The sequence below is a fragment of the Bradysia coprophila genome (genome assembly GCF_014529535.1).
Source record: "Bradysia coprophila strain Holo2 chromosome X unlocalized genomic scaffold, BU_Bcop_v1 contig_44, whole genome shotgun sequence".
Classification (NCBI taxonomy): domain Eukaryota; kingdom Metazoa; phylum Arthropoda; class Insecta; order Diptera; family Sciaridae; genus Bradysia; species Bradysia coprophila.
Window position 1 is genome coordinate 545,468 of NW_023503337.1, and position 19,385 is coordinate 564,852.

A 19,385-nucleotide genomic window follows, 5' to 3' on the forward strand; every position below is an offset into this window, starting at 1 on the left:
CAATAATTTGGATGCGACCTGAAATGTTTAATCAGGTTGACCTGTTCGGATTGGGTCCAGATTTGACCCTTTTTTTTAACTTATTGTCAAAGAAAGCCCGACTTGAGGTCTCAGGTCAGTCTGATTTATACAGCGAAATTTTTGTTCATATTTCAAGTAATTGGTCATACATTTGGCAAGAATTATAGTGATACATTACATGTATTACATGTTTGCCAGTAACAAGATACTAGCCCGACTAGTTTCTTATCTTATTTTATTGATGATTTTTCGAGTAGTGCGACATTTTCACACATTATGAATCTATGATAAATTCGGTATCATTTGGAATGTGTAAGATTAACCTCTCGTAAAGACTTCCTATCTCGTCAGACACAGATCATAAAAGTTCAAGTTTACAACAATGAAAGTAACTTGTACCGTTATCAAAGGAACAGGTTTCGTGCTATTTTACAACCCCATTTGACTAAAAGAAGAAATCTGAGAGAACTATACCAGCCAAACGTTTCACATAATACTAAATTAGTGTCCAATATACAGTTTCGTGGCAACATTTTAATAAAGGATCTACTTCGGAAAAATTCCAATTGTCTTATGTCGTTCATACGCTACGCTTTTTTCATACAGTAATCTGTACGTGAATATCTACATCGTCACACGACCCGAACTTTTTGTTTCCTAAACGGTAATCTGTACAAGAACGTTATCTTCACAGTTTTGTCAACAATCTTACGCGATATTTTACAGCGACATGCACATAGTAAAATCAAAATTATTCACACAAAATTGTTAGTATGAATCAACCGTTATAAAACTGAAATTCAGTTTAAAAAATATTTAAAATTCGTTCTAATCTACTCACACAATTCGCAACAGCAGCAGTTACTTCGAGCGTAGCTTTACACTCTAACCGTTTTTTTTAAACTCTTCATTATAATTGTTGACGGAGAATTGATTAAGTAAAATTTTAAATTATCCGGATGAATTCTGTTATAATGTTCACTGCTGCTGGTTTCCATGACGATTTTGGTGGTGTGAGGTAATTTAATGTGTGGTGTATTTATGCGGTCCGTGTAGCTCGTTGACCCAGGATCGTTGTACAAAGAAATGTTAAGTGTAAATGCTAAATTTGAATTAAGTTTTATGAAATGAGTTATAGAAATTCAGGTGATCATTAAAAATATTCAAGATGATTCGCTTGAGCCTTCGCTAATCGAACAATTTTTTATGGACGTTACCAAATTTGTTCGGAATCCTCGTCTAACTTCGTTTTTTCCGAAATTTATCGTGATCGGTTGCACATGCTAGGTTACATCGTCGACAATGAGTGATTGTCGGAGACGATGCAGGAACAGTTTCAGTTTCAGTTGGAAGATACAACACTTTCAGACTTAAGAAAAAGAATCAAACTGAATCTTTTTGCTTTCCAACATTTGGCCACTGACTTTACATGTTCATTCCCTTCTTTGAGTCAGACTTTATTATTAAATGTGATATTGTGCGATGATTTTTGAATTAAAAATATTGAAATTCCCCGCAAACATTAATGGAGACTTACAAGATGTGGATGTAATCATACCATTGTCGACCTACGTCGTTTGACTGGTTTTTCGTTGGAATTTATATAATTAAATATTTTCCTAGAACCTTTCAATTTGTGTCAATATTTTTAGACGACCTTCTGCTAAGGATTTCATTTCATTTACAAATTTTCTTCTTATCGATACATTTTGAAATTAAAGGCTAGTACGACACAGCTTATGAGACCGTGCAAAATACATGAAAATTGGCACGAGAATAATTTTTGCATAAGTATGTATGTTTCGTCGAGACGAAGTCGACGGCATACGAATTCACACGTATACTGTAATTTCGTGGTTTCAAACTAAGTGATGCAAATAACTGGTGAATCATACATTTTCTGTTCTTCAATTCTTTGGGATTCCTTGGTCACTTAATTTATTCGTTTATTTATTTCATATAGGGTTTTACCCGGACATTTTGGCGCGTAAAGGCTAAAATATAATTACGGCATAATTGCAGCCCTAAGCATAGTGCAAATTTTATATTTCGAAGCCGAAGAGTCTAAATTTAAACCATATGCGCCACATTTTCCATAAACTTTCGTGCGTACAACCATTACTCACTAAAATGACTCAGAATGGAAGAAACATTTTCACAAAAAATATATCCCAAAAATTGGGTGACACACCAGTCATAATTAGACTGTAAAATCCAATTAAAAAAGCGTCTTAAACAAATATTTAATGAAATAAAAAATGAAACATCTCGTAACATTCAATTCGCAAAAAGTATAAATCCAACTTTCGACTGACGCTTTATCATTATGTGTAAACATAACTGTAAACAAAAGAGATGTTTACATTCCAAGTTAGGTCAATGATTTTTTTAACTAGTCCTAAATTTTGACCCAACACAATCAACAGATTTCATGCCAATAAAAGGAAACCTTTCCCTTTGAATACCACTGGTAGTAAAATGCAAAAAAAAGTCGTAGTAAATTAACACCCGTTGGTACTTATTCTAATCTGGAAATTCTAGTGTCAAGTGTATAATTACTTTACCCGAAATAGCACTACGATCACAATCAATAATTAATGTATGAGACTCTTCAGAAACCGAAGAGCAATAATGTCGGCGCGATAAACCATGTGATAATTACGATATGATAACGTATTTATTTTGTACCATGATCGTCTTTTTTCGTTTTCTGCGTTACAATCATATTTCAGTTTCTCACATGAATACAACCAGTAAACTGATCGAAATTCGAATTGTCGAGTGAATTGTTGTTTGTTTTTAGTTTTTATTATTTGTCCGTAAAAGTGATACTTTCATCAATTGTTTCTGAGTGGCATCGACCTGAGATACAATGTACCCAGGAACTATACCAACCATAAAAATGTTACGTATTAATTCAAGTTTTTTTTTACTTTCTACTTGTTTTAGTTCAAACAAGTTTCCATTTCATCTGCTTGTTGCAATATTTAATCAAATATTTTTTGCTAATTTTAACAAATCCTTAAAATGTTTGGAGAAAGATTGACTTAAAATAAGAATTTTGAATTTCGTTCCATCATTGTAAACTTTAGTGTTGTCCACTTAAATGATGGTTGCTAACAGTCAATCTCAACTGGACTTCCTTACAGCGTAAATACTCATTAATAATGCATTTATAGCGAAAACGTAGTGTCATGTCGGCGTATACTGTTAACACATTGCTGAATAATGCGCACGCTGGAACTTTAGACACCCTGGAAAGTAGTAAAGGAGTCGATATTAACCTCCAAATAAAATTTAAAAAATCTAAAATTTAATTTTTGATTTTTAGAAATGTATTTGGAGGTATTCCTCGACTCCTTTACTGATTTCCAGGGTGCCTAGAGTCGACAAGTCACAGTAACCGGCAAAGTGGTTAAGTCAAAAATAGATTTTTTTGAAGGTCAAATCGAACGGGTCAAACTGAGGTCATTAAAAACTAACACGGTAGAGAACTCGGTCATTTTGCGCAGATAGGATGATTTGTAGTCGGTGTCAGTGGATGTTAGCAGCACATTTTGGTGTTAGAAGAAGGAACGTATTTGAGACTACAACTCTGAGCTGACCAACTTCTGATTTACTCTGACCTGGTCCGAGTCTTAGTTTTCACTACATTCACTACATCACATCGAATCGCTTCAATTAAAGAAAGGAACCTGAAGCTTATGTGTATCGTGGATCTAATTGAATGCCAATTTAAAGTTATTTCTGCATGGGCTCATTTGACAACCCCTAAATATAATTCGGAAAATCTGAATTTTCTGTATTGTTCAGGAGCAACAACTTTTTTTTGTAAAAGCGAAGAATTAGACTAATTCAATTAGTTCAATTCTCTATTTGAAACCTTTATTTATTAACAAATTTACATTATTTGACAATTATTTGTGCGAATTTCTATAACCCTGTGTGAAATGCACTGCACTTGATAATGATATGAAAAGTATCTTACTTGTTTGAACTTGTTTTTATTAGTCTAAGTCGAATAAGCTGTCAGTTTGTGGTATCTATCTATGGTCTATTGATGGCATCTATTGACCTCACGTACACGTCGCTTTAGCACTACATCTAAAATTAGTATTATTTGTATGTATCCTCTACCATATCGAAATACCATTTCAGAAACGGTTAAGAAAATACACAGGATGCGCAAATGACGTATAATTTATAAGTCAACTTATAAGTTGGAAATTATCAGTCACATCTTCATACAATAAGTTCTAGAAGGTTACTTATAATGTCCAACTTATAAGTTGACTTATACGTCATTTGCGCAAACTGTCTAATATGTTATTTTATTGACAGCGACGAAAGAAATCTACCATCGCAGTAAATTTATTCGCAAGATAAATTTTCTAATAATAACTTCTGTCATATTTATCGAGGATTTATATCTTTCAAGCATTCGTAAGACTACGTATTGAATACGTCGTATTCCTATATCTAAAACAATGGCGACTTGTAACCTTCGAGGATTAATAGATCTGAAGAGTTTCAGCGGTAGAGGAATTCTAATTTAATAACTAATTAAAAAGTTTCAGTTGCTCCACTGGGTGTAATTCTTATGGAAATCGTGGTTAACATTAGCAATCTGTCGAAAATACTTCCAACAACGAAAACAACATATTTGAAAAAGTAGCAATTTCCAACATTTGTCTCAAAGAAATCTGAGGTACTCTATAGGGGGCATGTCTACCGAAGTTTTCAAGAATTGTGCTCACATTTCTAAAAACAAACACAACCATTTCTATTTTTTCAGCTGGAAATAGAGGCGGCAGATACTTTTTTGGAAAGGATTTTTGTAAATATATATTTATCATCGAAAATAAAATATGAATCGCACAAATGTAGGCTATAATTTCTGCTAAGTCGACATGCCTCTTAAAGTAAGTTTATCTTGCGTTTGATATGATTTGATTAGGGGTGTGCGCCGATAAATTATTCTTCGTCGGCGCAGTGTAAAGATAATAAAAACGTTGTCAGTTGGACGTCATAGTTAAAGAAAATCCTTATCGGCTCAGTCGATACAATAGTTTTTTTTTTAAGTCAAATATACACGAATTTATAATTATTAAACAGTAAATTAGTCTGTACTGTTCACAGTTTCTATTTACACTCACCGTCGACTGCTAGACGAGAGACACGAGATCATCGAGTTCTCTGATCTATAATCATAAGTGACGAGAGGAATTTTTGAACCTTTGATCGTTCAATGGCAAAGTTATTTATAAATTTTGTTTGCCGAAAAAAAAATTAATAATTTCGCTCCAAAATTTACATGAACATTAAAATGTCTACCTGTACCGTTTTGTTTATTGAGAAAAGTCGAAAAACAATATAATCAAAATATCGTCACAGCTATCATTGCTACAATTGAATTACAAACAAACATTAATCCATGTCTGGTTAGAACTGGATTATTGCTTACAATAGAATCAACAATGTCGCTCTAAAACAAATTGCTAAATATTTGTTGTATTATTCTTGTATGCACACCACCATAATGATAAATTTTGCCTTATATAACACACGCACAATCGTAGCATGTTGAAGCCATAGATAAAATTGCTCCAATATTTACTATTATAAAAATACTTTTGTTTACACCGCCTGTCATTCATAACATACTGTTTATGTGAACGGTACAGTAGAATAACTGTGCATAGTGGAAAAAAACGGGCAAATGTCGCCAAAGCCACGGAAGTCAGTAGACAGTAGCTGCGATCTTAAGTTTACCAGTGGAACCGGAAGGTCTCAGGAATTTTTCATTGGAAAAGGTGTGACTTCAGCAGTTTCCCATTTGCAAAAAGGTGTCCTTAAAAAAGTTAGTCTAGAAGGCAATTCTTTTATCCAAGGGTCGGAACTGGAAAATGAAAGAATGATACCAAAGAGACGCCAATATAGGAATTTGAACAGAGGATAATAAACGAACGTTATTAGTTGAGTGGTTGAGCGCTTTAAAATAATTCAAGTTACCATTCTTTCAACTGGTACCAATTTTATGAAAATAACGGTCGAATTCCCTAAAATATTTGTGAGAGGCTTAATCGGTCCTGTCCAATTTCACTGTAGTGTATATGCCTAGTCCTCCGCTGACTTCTAGGGGGAATATGCTTTGGAAGAAGCTACCAATTAATAAGCCAAAATTGTTACAAGAAAACTTAAATCTGTATGAAATGTGTGAACGACACCCTATTGTAATGATGTTGTAAATTGTTTAATACCACACCTAAATAACTCACATGTACCAAGGCATTTATAAATTATAGCACGTAAATATAATCTTCACTTTGTGCTAAAAAAAAACGAGAAAACCAACTCTCCTAAATCTATTTAGGTCTTATCTCTCACGTGCTTCTCAACCAAACGGTAGATATCATGAATTTAGCCTTTCTTCAGGTTATTTAACCTTAAAATACCATGTTGAAACTATTTAAAGGTCAATCAATTTCTTGGACCATACTTCAAGCTTCGGTAAACTGTTTCGTTTCTTCCTCATCTACCTGCAGCTTTTCTTTAAACCGGCAACGGCTTGTTTTGCACGTGATAAGAGATATTGCTCGTTTGGTTCAGGGAGGTGAAAATAGTAAACGGACTATTGTGATAATACTTAATGAATTAAGCAAATCGTCAACGGAGTTGCCATCTACATCTGCAGGGTTCGACTTTATGGAGTGTATATTGCCAGTGACTACAATTAGGAATCGTTTCCTCATCCTCTTAACCTGATCCAGAATTCGACCCACTTGTACCAATTTCAATTAGTTTGCAATCGCTGAAAACGTTTTCGATGAGATGATACTTATTACGAGTATAATCAATACTTTTTATTCGAGTGTTATGATAGTTAAATTTCAGAGTAAAACTTGTTGAAAGTTTTATCTCTGTTATTGCCATTTATTGTCATTGTTCTTGCCACCTTGTCTACCGATTGTTATATTCTTGTGCCTGTTAAAGTCTAAAGATTAATTGACTGTTTATCAGTAGTTCGTCTACCACTCAATTATCTGTCTTTGTGCTTCTTCAATTAATCTTTCGTTTTTTTTGGCACTATTTTGTTGTGAAAGGGTGAGCTTGAGCATTTAAAATGATATTTTAAATTAGTATAGGATGGGCGCATCACGCACGATCTAAAATCTAATAGATTTGATTGCTCCTGTTCGTGTTTGTTTGACTAATACATCCCTTGAAATTTCTCATCCACTTTCGTATTTCGATGCGAAAAGTTCCAACAGGCTGCAATTACTAATTGCAACTCAAATTGGCTATTTCAAGCTAGCATGAAACCAGTTACGTGCCATGATCAATATCATCATTATGAAGATTAGGTGCGACACAAATTTTGAATTAGATCAAATAATTTACACCTTCGACTAACAAAAACGTCTAACTGTGTAATAGGTAGTGTCCCAGAAGCAGAAGCATTTTGTGTAAATCGTCGAATAGCTTTGGAAAAATTGAATTCGTTAACCTTGTCCGATTCTCAACATTTTTGCATCATCGAACTGGAAGCAATTTATCTTACGATAAAACTCGCTTCATTTCGAAAAAATTAAGAGATTTTATGCATAAAACATTCCATTTACATAATATTTGTTCAACAAAAACTGGTCACTTTTATAAAAATCACTCAGTGCGTGCCTTATTCTCAACTAGCAAAAATTAAAATTGATTCTGTTCAGCATTCGTAATATAACCACAAACGGATCTAAATGATTATGGCTCAACAACAAAGAAATTGGTTTGTTTATTCCACTAAATTTTCATCCATTCGTTGTGTTGGTATATTCAACCAATTATTGAAATTAGAAAAATCTGCAGAGTTTGCGAAAAAAAACCTCTTGTTCTCGTTTTCACGAGAATAACACGTGACACGTGACACTATCCAATGTGCTAATTCTAATAATTAAATAACATTTTCAAATCCATCTGCAAAACCATACACTCGGACTAATGAAGAAATATTTTAATCAATTACCATATTGACATCTTGATTGGTCAATTTTGCCGAGATTAAAGTCATTCACTTTTTCCAAATCAAAATCCTAGCTATAGATAAAACAATAACAATCGATGATATTGAGAATATGAGATTGGTTCGGTCCACTCGATCCAAATGGTCGATTACAATTGTCATTCAAGTTATTGTTCAATGAATGGAAAGGAGTGTATAATTGAAATACATTTAATTAATTGTGTAGAAATGATTGAATGGGTGTAAATGAGACAGAAAATTTGCTTCGATAATTACTCAATTTACTACTACGTAATTCTAGCTACACATAGCGACGCGAAGGATACCTACACACACGGAATTTCGAAAACCGACACATTTTCTGTTTCTGTGTTTTACTTGAGTTTCTCATTTCTCCACATAAAATTACATGCAAAACGCACAAAAAGACCACCAAACGACGAAATAGAAAATGTGTCGGTTTTCAAAATTCCGCGAGTGTAGTTCAAATTTTTCACCTCTTCTCTTGTCAAGTTGGAGAGGATAACAAAAGAAAAATTTGAATTAGGTCTCCTTCGCGTCAATATGTGAAGCTGCAGTAAGTCTCAGAACACGTCAGGTTTTACCCAACCTCAGCCCAAAACTATTGTCTGTTCAGGCTCAGAGTCAACTTGAAATAGTCAGAAATGGTCGGGTTTACCTGAAACTTGATCAGCTCACATGTTAAATGGTTTTCAGGTACCAGATTATTTTAGGTAATGTTGAGAATACAAAACCATGTGCAGGCCGACTCACGTTCCAGGCAACTTCAGGTTGACCTGACATGTTATGAGACGCAATTTTGAATTGTTATACTATCATTCTTTCCTTCGCCTTTAAGTTCATTTGACCTATTTTAGGTTGTGGAACCTAGAATATAGGTTTCCCTCGCCGAGCGGAATGTTTTCTTTTATTTATTTCATTTTTATAATCAGAAGCATCTGTATTAGAGTGTCAATGTAATTTATTATCAATAACACGACACTTAGCGTATATAATACCGTATATACTAAAAATAGCTCGTCAACACGTTATTTGGTTCCAACAAGACATCTTCAACTTCAACTTATCACTCACGTTTTTCCGTTGACAAAAAACTAATATATCATTGCCAGTAGACAATTGATAATGTAAATATTAGTCATTCCTATCTTTTTTCTATGTTAGAGAATCGTATTTTAAATTTTAAAGTAAATTTTCAGGCGGATAAAAATGTTAACGCCAGTACAAAGTTGATATCGGCAGACATCGTAGCGAAATTGATTTAGTGCAATTGAATTTTTGAAATTATCAGTTTCACTGTTTTCGATATCGAAATAACAACCAAAAAATTTCCAAATCATTTTTTCAGTGATGTGATGAGTGATGCACCACAACGGTTGCCGACTACATCTGAAGTGAACGAAAATCTTTTATCCGCTCAAAACAGTCAATTGGCTGTGTACAATGCACACGACGGCAACAACAGTATTGTGAAATCATCACCGGGACTGCAACATCTCAATCGAAACATAAATTTGAATTTAAGCTCTGAACCGGGATCGGTGGTAGCCTTAAATACAATACACGAGATAAATCTATCGCGGCGACCATCAGCCCTACTTCAAGATCTGTTATCGACGAGACGACCGTCAGCCGTGATGGCTGCAATTAGGACTCCGAATCATCGACCAAGAATGCTGGGGTGAGTCAGATTTTTTTTTTAATTCAAGGATTCTCGTAACATTTTCTGTTTGAGTGATGCGATTGCAATTGAGATCTTTGAGGAGTGTTGTCCGTTGCAGCAGAACTATGTGTTTTTTTTTTAAATCTCGTTTATTTATGATTCCCCATTTTTAAGTGTGGAACACAAATTCGTTCCTGTATTTAAAATACAAAAGAACAACAAACAAAAAAAACACTTTGGGCATGGAATGCCACCTAATACAACTGAAATTGAACAAAAGCTCGATCAAAAGTCAATAGAGCAAAAAAAAATCAGGACAAAACATAAGTTCCTCCGTCGTAAAATTTGAAATGCACAAAAGTAAAGCGAAGAAAGTTGATGTTTCATATAGAAAATCTCGTGTTGAACTGAATTACCATTACGACGTACTGAATTACGTGAAGCGTGCGGTTGAATGAACACTTGTATGATGAATGATAGCGTGGGAGCCAAGCTCCACACTTCACAATATAGTGAAAATAAGTATCATTTACAGGTCAAGCCTATCTAGTTAAATTGTTATCTGCTCCTTTCTGTGTGAGATTAGGGTGACCTTCAGATGTAATCAAATTTCCTCTCGAAGTCTGTGCTCGGTTTTTGACGAGCTTGAACTTAACCTTGAGTGTCAATTGAGTCTATTATGATGGCACGTGTGATTGATATCGATGCTATCACGAAATGATAGCCGACTCATAACTCTTAAACCAATATATTTGGTTGGCATATTGACAAAGATTGATCCGATAAAACTAGCAATGGAAAAATTCTAAAATGATAAAAATCTGAAATTGATTGAGTTTAGATGATGAAAAAAAAACATAATTCAAAATATCAACCAGACTAATTGATTTACTTTCTGATTACACATTTTACCAATCGCATTTAAGGCCATACTAGACGGTTCAAATGTTACAGTACGTAGCTAGCTTTCCGATGGATCTTCAGCTAACCAATTTTAATCGAAGTGGTGAAGGGTAAATATAAATTTTGTTTGCGGTTGTCTTCAATTTTATTTAGATTTATTTGTGATCGTCAATGTTTTGTTCGTAATGTTTTCAAATTAAATTTTTGTTTTATTAAATATCACATAATGTGCCACCATCAACGAAATCCTTGATTTTTTTGCTTGCAGATCACTCCACGAGTTGACTCCCAGCCCCAGTATTAAGTCATTGTCACAGTATCAACAGAATAACTACACACCAAGTGGCCAACATCATGATCGAAATAATGAGCAGGCACAGATGTATCGCAGAAAGAATCGAAAAATTGGAGAGTAAGTCAAATATTTAATACGAACACTAGAAGGAAGGAGGTTTTTTTTAAATATTTTAAATTGGAAGTCTAATCAGTCCCAATTAACAAGTTCTTTTTCCTTTCGTTTCTCTATCAATTTCAGTGACGCACTCAGTTCAGCTCTATCCGCTCTTTATGCTAAAATTATTGTTATATTGGGGGTTGCACTACCCATAACTGAAATATTAACGTCGAGAATACCGAAAAATATCTACACCGGTTTCTACTTGTACTTATATGTGGTTAGCATAGCTTTTGTTGTATTTGTTTACACTGCACATGTGCGAAATCGGGCAGTATTTTCACTACTCAAAACCTACCGTAAGTAAAATGAAAATTAGATCAATTGAATGGAAAGTGATTTGATCGGTGACCATGTTTCTTTTCTAGATGAAAAGACGAACAGCGGATACACTGTGAGTATTTTTTTTGTAGTGGCAATGACTACTTGAGCTTGAACTCGAACCTAAATGTTGATTTAATAAAAAGAAGTTTGGTTAATACTCCTGATCTGCCTTTGAAGTTTACGAAGACTGTTGATCATTTGAATCCTTAAAACACTTTCAGATGAAGAAGCGTGTTCCACACTTTGGCAGTTTTTATCTAAGAGTTGGTGCCATTTCGTTTGGAATCGGAACAATGGTCTATTCTGGTCTGGAATTTGGTCAATATTTCGAAATGAACAGTGAGTACACTTCAAACAAAAAACCATCCAAGAAAATCGTTATTAGCACATGATCGGATCTAGGATGCGATCTTTCACATAATTTCAATTCGACAGATTTCTTGACAAAAACGAACACTTGGCCCCAACATGACAATTTGTTTAACAAGCTATATATCTACTCAGTTACTCTTGAGGCCGAGAATGAAGTCAAATCCTTGAAACAGAACCTTTAATTGGAAGAAAATGCAGAAGGTCCAACCAGTAGATGTTTTTCAAAAACTTCAATTCTCTTTTGAGAGAAATTGTTGAACAAAGCTCAGGTTAGATCAGGTCAAGAAGTCTGGTTTTTGAATTAATAGATCATTTTGACATGACAAGTTTATTGAAGAACGTATTCTAATCTCCGATTAATCCAAACAAATCCGCATAATACCAATGCTATTCTTATCATTATGGTAGACTCCGAAGTGCAAGCTCACTTTGAGATTAATTTTTTTTTTTCAAATTCCGAGCACCAATTTAAATAAATTATCACAGCAATCAAATAGATTCCATGTTTATCGATAGATGAATAATGAATATTTCAATTAAGATTTGTATTTTTTTGTAAATTGCCCGAAGTGGTGATAATTGAATTAGTTGAATTAGCAGCGATATGCCGATAACAATTACCATGTAAACAGTTTTTACTCACATGTCTTCCTAGCAGGGCTTCGGTACATCGTTTTATTTTTTTAAAATGTCCGTTTCACGATTTAATTCGATCAAGTCAAGCTGCAAAGTTCTTTTGGATGAGCGACGATCGAGAGCTTAATGCAAGGCTCCTAATTAAAACAGCAAAACTTCTATTATTCCAGACAATCCCGAGTGCCGTAATATAATGATCGCTCTAACTCCAGCTGCCAGAATGGCTCTATCAATATTCCAAATGCAATTTATATTTTTGAACACCACCGAACTTGATATGGGTAAACGTAGAGTCATCGCAAGATTCGGTCTTATGCATATGATCGCTACAAATTTGTGCGAATGGTTGTACGTCCTGGTCGAAGAAACGAAACACGAAATTCATCAATTGATGCACAGTGGACTGGCGGAAAAATATCGTAGGCTCTCGCAGTAATTTGAATGAAATCAACAACTTATGACGGTACTCTTTCACAGACTCTATTCCTGCAACATTTACCAGCTCAACTACAAGTACTACTAGTACAACCACAGAAGTGCCAACAGTTACTACTGAATCAATGGCAAATATAGAATTCGCTGCATTGATTGGAAATGGGACATTTAACGAATCAGCTGCTCAATTAGCGCAACTGAATGAAATCAATTGTGGTCGTACCGACATTATGGGAGCCTTAGTACAGAATGCTGCACCATTTCTATTCCCTTGCACCATCGAGTATTCGCTGATTTGTGCAGTAATCCTCTTCGAAATGTGGAAGAAAGTAAAAAATATGCCGTCAATTGAACGGCATCGCCGTAATTCAATTAAACCGAGTACGGCAACCGGCAAAAGTGCTCATCACTTTTCGGTTGATTGTTCACGGGCACATAGGGGAATGTTTGCTGGGATCATCGTCATTGTGTTGACAATCATTTGTTTGATCATGTACTTCGTGATGTACAAGGAAGCTGGCTACGAGCATTTAGCTATTAGGGAGGTGACCATTGTCGAAATACTCTTATACGCGCTGACAACATGTGCTGTTGTGGCTGCTGTAATAAAAATGCGAGATTTGAAATTTCAGCAGAAAGCTAGCAGCGATCATCACGCAGATACGGTGACACTAGATTGTACGTTGTTGGTATTGGCACAAACAGGTGTCTACTTGTACGGAATGTTTAGCATAATGGGAAGTTATTTCACATTGGACGATGAACACGGAATCGATGGTCTAGTCTCCGAGATATTCGGTTTGATACAGACATCCGTACAGACGTTATTCATTCTGAATTCTTGCTGGAGACGGTGCCGTGGTGCCGAACAACAACGCACTAAGCCGGGACGAGAGATTGTAACATTCTTGTTGGTCGCAAATATGTCGATGTGGTTCATAAACACAATGATAAAGGGACGGGCCGGATTTCGGCCGACGCATCTTAACCTATATGGCATTTGGGCGTGGACAGTTATTACGCACGTATCTATGCCATTGGCTATCTTTTATCGATTCCATTCTACGATCTGCTTGTTTGATATTTGGAAATCGGCCTACAAAGCGAAACATGGGGATCATCATTAGACTGTGAGCGCATATATTTTGTACGTTCCTTGGCGTGAATGGTGACTTTTGACCAATCTAAAAACTTGAAATCTCAAGAAAATGTTGATGCGCTGAGAAAAAGAACACTATTTCTTGGAAATGATTTCAAAGATTTTTTTACGGTATTCAATAGTGATAAACAACCGAATGAGTTCTTCAATGCTGACATGAGAGATGCTAAGAATGTAATGTCGACAGTGGTTAGCCAGAGAAATGACAATAGATGGCACTGCTTCCGCTAGCCGCAGCTGAGAGCTCGACGGAAGCATCGCCATCGGTTATCATTTCTCTGTAGTTAGCCGAAATAAAAATGTTTATTCAAACCGATCGTAAGTGCGTTTACGAATTTGAATTTTTAATAAATGTCCAGAATACATTTCAACGCTCTCTAATATGACAATAATCGTAAACGGGAGCGGGACAATTAAACATTTCAGTTTGTTCCTTCTCACTATCCATTTTGACTTTTTTAGCGCACTTACGGCGTCGATTTTGAGTATAGACGAAGCTCGGCTTGAACAAAACTGTCAGCGGCTAAAATCGCATCTAAACTTTGTTGGCTCTCATGTCTGCTTTTAGTTTTAATTTTTTTTTTTGAGGGGTGAATGAAAATTAGAAAATTAACAGCATGACGACCTCAGAGGTTCAATTTATTTTTCTATTTTAACTTATTTATACTTCTTCATTTCTCTTGTTAGATAACATTCCACTTTTTTATATTAATTTTAAGTTCAAATTACAAGTAGTCATTCGTGGTCACTTGTAGTTGAGAAAAAAAAATTGGCTAAGTTAATCATCCCATTTTTTTAGTCATAAAATTGTTCCTTGTGCCAATTGGAAATTAGTCGTCGAAAAGTGATGATGTGAGAAAAAGCATGGCAGGACTTTTTTTATGGAAATTTAAATTCTCGATATTTCAAAAAGTACTGAGATGTTCTTGGACCCCAAGAATAAAATGAAACATATTCACTTGCCAACTCTTTACAAAATTTTCCTGTAATTTCATTGAAATTTTTAGTTTTATGGCTGAAAGAACAACAAATATTAAGGTTTAAAAGTGATTGAAAAAGAAAATGTTGAAGAAAACTGAGAATTTCCTTAAAATAGGACGGAAGCTTTTTTCTATTCGGTTCAATTAATAGTTACCTTACTTGGCAATGGGGTACTTCTTGTGTGAAATTTGCCCATCGAGGCGTAGCCGAGGTCGGTAAACACTCAAGAAGCACCATTTCCATTATTTCTCCCATTGTGAAGTAAAGTTAACTTTACCTCAAGTTTTTGAATAAAGATATATAATTCCATTGCCTACAAAGCCATTATAATCAAATAACTTTAGTTCAGTGATCGCTTAGCGAGTAATATAAGTGATAGCTGTAATCTAAGCAATTAATGTACGTAACTAATGTAACTAATTAAGCATATACAGTATAGTATATAATAGTACTTTTCCTAACGCATCCTAAATGATTTTTTTTTGTATGGGCCGGGCGAGTTCTGGTATTGAATTCGTTAAAAAAAGGTCATTTAGGATAAGCTAGGAACAACGTTTTGTCTATAGTGAAGCCGAAAATGAGCAAAGGAGTCGCCGTACTTCAGCACTAGGATACAGAAAATTTATTCGCTACATCTGTGAGTCAAACAAACCTAATGTTGTACTTCAACATGATCATTTCTGTCGAAATGTTCCGATGAAAATTTTTTATAAATTGATTCTAATATTGAGATATACGTAAATTGAATTTTGTAATCTGATGAATTTTTGTTTGTTTTTGTTTTTTTTTTTTTGTTGAAATAATTCATCTTTGTCTCAACGATTCTTGTTAAAAATCAACAATCGCATCAGCAAAACACAACTCGCCAATAAAAAGAAAAAAGCCCACAACATATCCGCCAAGCAGAATGTAGAATGGAAATTCCATGTCTATCAATTCCAGAACAACGTAATCTTGCTTGTCCAGACTTCCATGCAATCTTGTGCTTTCCAATGTCCAATTGAACTTTGTATCGGTAATCCATTTCTGAATGAATCCACTACGTACAAGTCTCAGCAGAAGCGCATTTATGCGTTCAAAGTAAACCGATTTCTTGGGTTAGTAGGCGATCTAAGAGTAAACATCAAAAAAATTTTGCTCTGAAAATTTTTCAGAAAAATTGTGAAAAATAAAGTATTTTGTTCGAAAACAAATGCCTGAGGGTGAATAAAAAGCCAACGAAGAACGTAGCGGTGCATATGAATGAAAATTTTCGCAGAAAAGATCGTACAAAATTGGTGAAAAACAGAGATGCAAAAGCGCCTCTCCCACCCTGCTCGTGAAATAAGGAGTCCAAAGAAAACCCTAAGAAACTGAAGAATGCCACTGCCCACAATGTAATTGAGCCCTTGAAAATGAAAATGTAAGAAATCCTTGAGAAACATTTGTAAGTATAGACTGGCCTGAAATTGATGTACGTTGGACAAATGTGAGTACAAATATGTTTTGAGTATATTAGACACGGAATGGGGCTGTAAAGGGGCCGCAGAGTGTGAACGTTACGTAAAAGGGTGAATCTAATTTTGTCTCGCGAAATAAGTGTAACTGGTACGTGAAAGGGCGAATCAGGTTTGACTTCGAACCTTATGAGAGCGTGAATCTGCTCCTGTCTCGCGAAATGAGTGTAACTGGTACGTGAAAGGGCGAATCTGGTTTGACGTCGATCTTTACGTAAAGTAGTGAATCAGCTTTTGTCTCGCGGATGAATGAGTGTGACTGGTACGTGAAAGGGCAAATCTAACTTTGCTTCGTTGTTGCCTCTATGCTTCTGAATTATTCCATGACCCGGATCAGTTGAACAGAGGGCTTTGAGTGAACGTGGTCTGACGGTGTGAATCTTCGCTTGACTCGCCAATAAGTGCGAATGTTGCGTAAAAGGGCGTAAGTATGTCTGACTTTAATGTTATCTCTCTTCTTTCACGCCCTAATGGTTTATTGGAGGAAGCTTTTTTGAAGAATACGAAAGTCAAAAGAATGATTACCACCAACACATGAAAATTGTCCTATGATGAAATACCGACGAGTCTGAATGTACAGGTAGTAAAGGTGTAATACATGATTGGTATATATATCGCAGCACCTACAGGTAAATGGTCAGATAACTGAACGTACAGGTAAATAATTGTGACGAGTACCCAGGTAATTGGACGATGAAATTGATAATTACAACAAAATTTGTAGCTAGTCCGATCACTTTGTCGAGCGACGGTGATTGTTGTTAGGTTAAGTTACAACATACCTCGAGTGGCGATCCAGCGCTGTTCACTGTAAACGTGATTTGTTAAAATACAATGCACGCTTACTATGAACCGGAGAGTAAAAAGGGGGATCCAAGTGGATAACTCCCACTGTCAGTGGTTCAACGTTCAAACTCTACTGGGTATGTGCACAGGCACCAGCTCTTGATATGTCACGGTCACGGTCACGGTCAAAGTAAACCGATTTCTTGGGCATTATAAATGCAGTCATATATGTTCGCGGACAATCCGGCAGTTGATGCATCCGTTTGAGGCGAAACCAGTGGGAAAAATCAAATTTGATTGCCGTTTGTTTTAGAACCAATGATATATTGCCATGCTCGACAATGTGTGATAACTGATGGTTTTTACCGACAATTTGGATTCGTTGCATCAATGAACTCTTACTATCAAACAACGGGTCGAAAGCTATGTGCTCATGGATTTCGATAGGAAAATCAGTGCTCTCCAGATCGCCAAGAGTGTTGATATCTTTCAGATATAAAGGATTTACAAATACTGTGGCCAGAGTCGATTCAAAGTATGCAAAGATAATTGTACTCATCAGACAAATCGATATGACAAAAATCCGTTCTGACCAAATTTTAGGCAGTTTCAACAACGGTGAACTAACGAACAGTATTCCGGTATCTACAGCAATATGGACATAGTCCGAAAAATTGTTCATCATATAAAGCTGCTCGGTCGAAGCAACAAACATTCGCTTTGCATTTACATTTCTCAGTATCATCCAAAATATGGAACATCCAACGAATGATAGTAAGAAAGATATCCATGAAGTCACGCTGAATGTAAGTAGTGGTAAAACGGCCTCGGGTATTCTATGTGCTTTCCGAACCACCACGCAAAGTTGATCTTGGTAAATTGGAGTCGTAAATTCTATGTCTCTTGTTCCGTAATCGCGGATGAAAAACAGAGTCATGCCAATGTCACTCTTATTGGTGAGCAATCGACCAAGAGCTCCTGTAAACGTTCCGTTCACTTGTGCATATCCATAGATTGATTGCGGATCTTGATAGACAACTTCGAAGGGAGAAAGTATTAATACAATTAATTTGTGTCACTACAACCGTTGTCATGGAACAAAGAAATTTACTGGAAAAATTCATCACTGCACTCAAAATCTGAATGATTTCCGCATTCAGTCCGACGAAATGACGAATGACTGCATAATTCTCGTCATCGAATACTGGCTGAGAAAATGGTGATGTGAGCATTTCCACACGAATCGGCTTCTGAAGCAAATTCCATGGCTGTTCTTGAGCAATCGGTGCATGCGATGCCTCCATACTTTCAAAATTCTTATGTGTTAATGAGACACTATTCGGTGAATGGATCGAACGGAGTTGTCGTGCCATGAACGAATACATATTTATGGCCGTAACAAAAAGCAGAAAAACAATTTCTGGCAGTTATTCGGTGGTTGTAAAAGAATATCTACTCGAACATGTCCCTTCAATAAATTTTTATTTTTTTTATTGAGACAATAAGACATTCAGGTTATTTGGGGGTCGGCGATATTATATGGAAAGTAAGAGGAGTGGTAAGTAATGAGACGGAAGACGTAGACGCACATTTTTTACATCTTAAATCATCATAAATTTTAACAGACGGCACACGCACAATTATTGATTCAGGACGGTATTTTGATTTCCAACAGATTGACAGAAAGTCTGTTACTTCAATTGTTTACACTGGGCAAATTATTATGTAGGATTAGAGTAGCCAGAGCTCACCTCTTGACTTTGTAGTCTCTATGGATTACATACACATTTCAACGTCTGTATTTTCTAAAACTAGTTTTTTTTTAAATTCATTTTCAAAACTAAATGATAAATTGAGAGAAAACCATAACATTAAAGTCATGATCAGTGACGACACCCTCAACCGAGGAGTGCAATCTGACACAGAATATTGGTCGATGCTATTCGATTGAACCCGAGTGAAACTTTTCTTGCCTTCGATGCTGTACATTGCGATCGAATAAAGCTTCTACGAAATTTAACTTTGGTGCTACAACGCCTATGCGTATGAATATTTAAATTTTAAGTAAGTCTCAAGACCGCAGTAGATAACATACAAACTTATGAGGCAATCTGCTTCGACCT

At 35.6% G+C, this 19,385-nt stretch overlaps 2 protein-coding genes and 1 long non-coding RNA gene across 8 annotated transcripts in view; 2 read left to right on the forward strand and 1 right to left on the reverse strand.

Annotated features, from left to right (window-relative positions):
- LOC119070001 (proton channel OtopLc-like) overlaps positions 1–14,467 on the forward strand; it is a 28,058-nt gene extending 13,591 nt beyond the window's left edge. For 2 of the 6 annotated variants that reach the window (XM_037174253.1, XM_037174254.1), the window contains exons 2-8: positions 9,402–9,734; positions 10,888–11,031; positions 11,155–11,372; positions 11,442–11,467; positions 11,619–11,736; positions 12,576–12,824; positions 12,883–14,467. In XM_037174253.1, coding sequence (XP_037030148.1) covers positions 9,402–9,734; positions 10,888–11,031; positions 11,155–11,372; positions 11,442–11,467; positions 11,619–11,736; positions 12,576–12,824; positions 12,883–13,967 — 2,173 coding nt within the window. In that variant the 3' untranslated portion in view covers positions 13,968–14,467. Of the gene's footprint in view, positions 1–936; positions 1,040–2,770; positions 2,926–7,743; positions 7,799–9,401; positions 9,735–10,642; positions 10,730–10,887; positions 11,032–11,154; positions 11,373–11,441; positions 11,468–11,618; positions 11,737–12,575; positions 12,825–12,882 lie in introns of those variants that run through there. The other 4 variants (XM_037174252.1, XM_037174255.1, XM_037174257.1 and 1 more) reach the window with 4 other exon arrangements.
- A 31-nt stretch (positions 14,468–14,498) lies between these two features.
- On the forward strand, positions 14,499–15,347 carry LOC119070002. Its single transcript, XR_005086445.1, has 2 exons — positions 14,499–15,129; positions 15,277–15,347. It is a non-coding gene; the product is annotated as an uncharacterized LOC119070002 (long non-coding RNA).
- A 461-nt stretch (positions 15,348–15,808) lies between these two features.
- On the reverse strand, positions 15,809–18,647 carry LOC119070021. Its single transcript, XM_037174302.1, has 4 exons — positions 18,362–18,647; positions 17,416–18,288; positions 17,259–17,284; positions 15,809–16,072 (listed from the first exon to the last, which is right to left on the reverse strand). The coding sequence occupies exons 1-4, from the start codon at positions 18,645–18,647 to the stop codon at positions 15,809–15,811; spliced, it is 1,449 nt and encodes a 482-aa protein (XP_037030197.1).
- Positions 18,648–19,385: the final 738 nt, after the last annotated feature.

What these genes read in the sequence shown, in the direction of transcription:
- LOC119070021 (XM_037174302.1), bottom strand. Translation starts at nt 18,647, where the DNA reads ATGTATTCGTTCATGGCACGACAACTCCGTTCGATCCATTCACCGAAT. An exon ending in CCGTGACATATCAAGAGCTG is followed by an intron (nt 17,285 to 17,415) that starts GTGCCTGTGCAC and finishes TCACGTTTACAG; the next exon opens with TGAACAGCGCTGGATCGCCA. An exon ending in GCGCTGGATCGCCACTCGAG is followed by an intron (nt 16,073 to 17,258) that starts GTATGTTGTAAC and finishes TACTAACCCAAG; the next exon opens with AAATCGGTTTACTTTGAACG.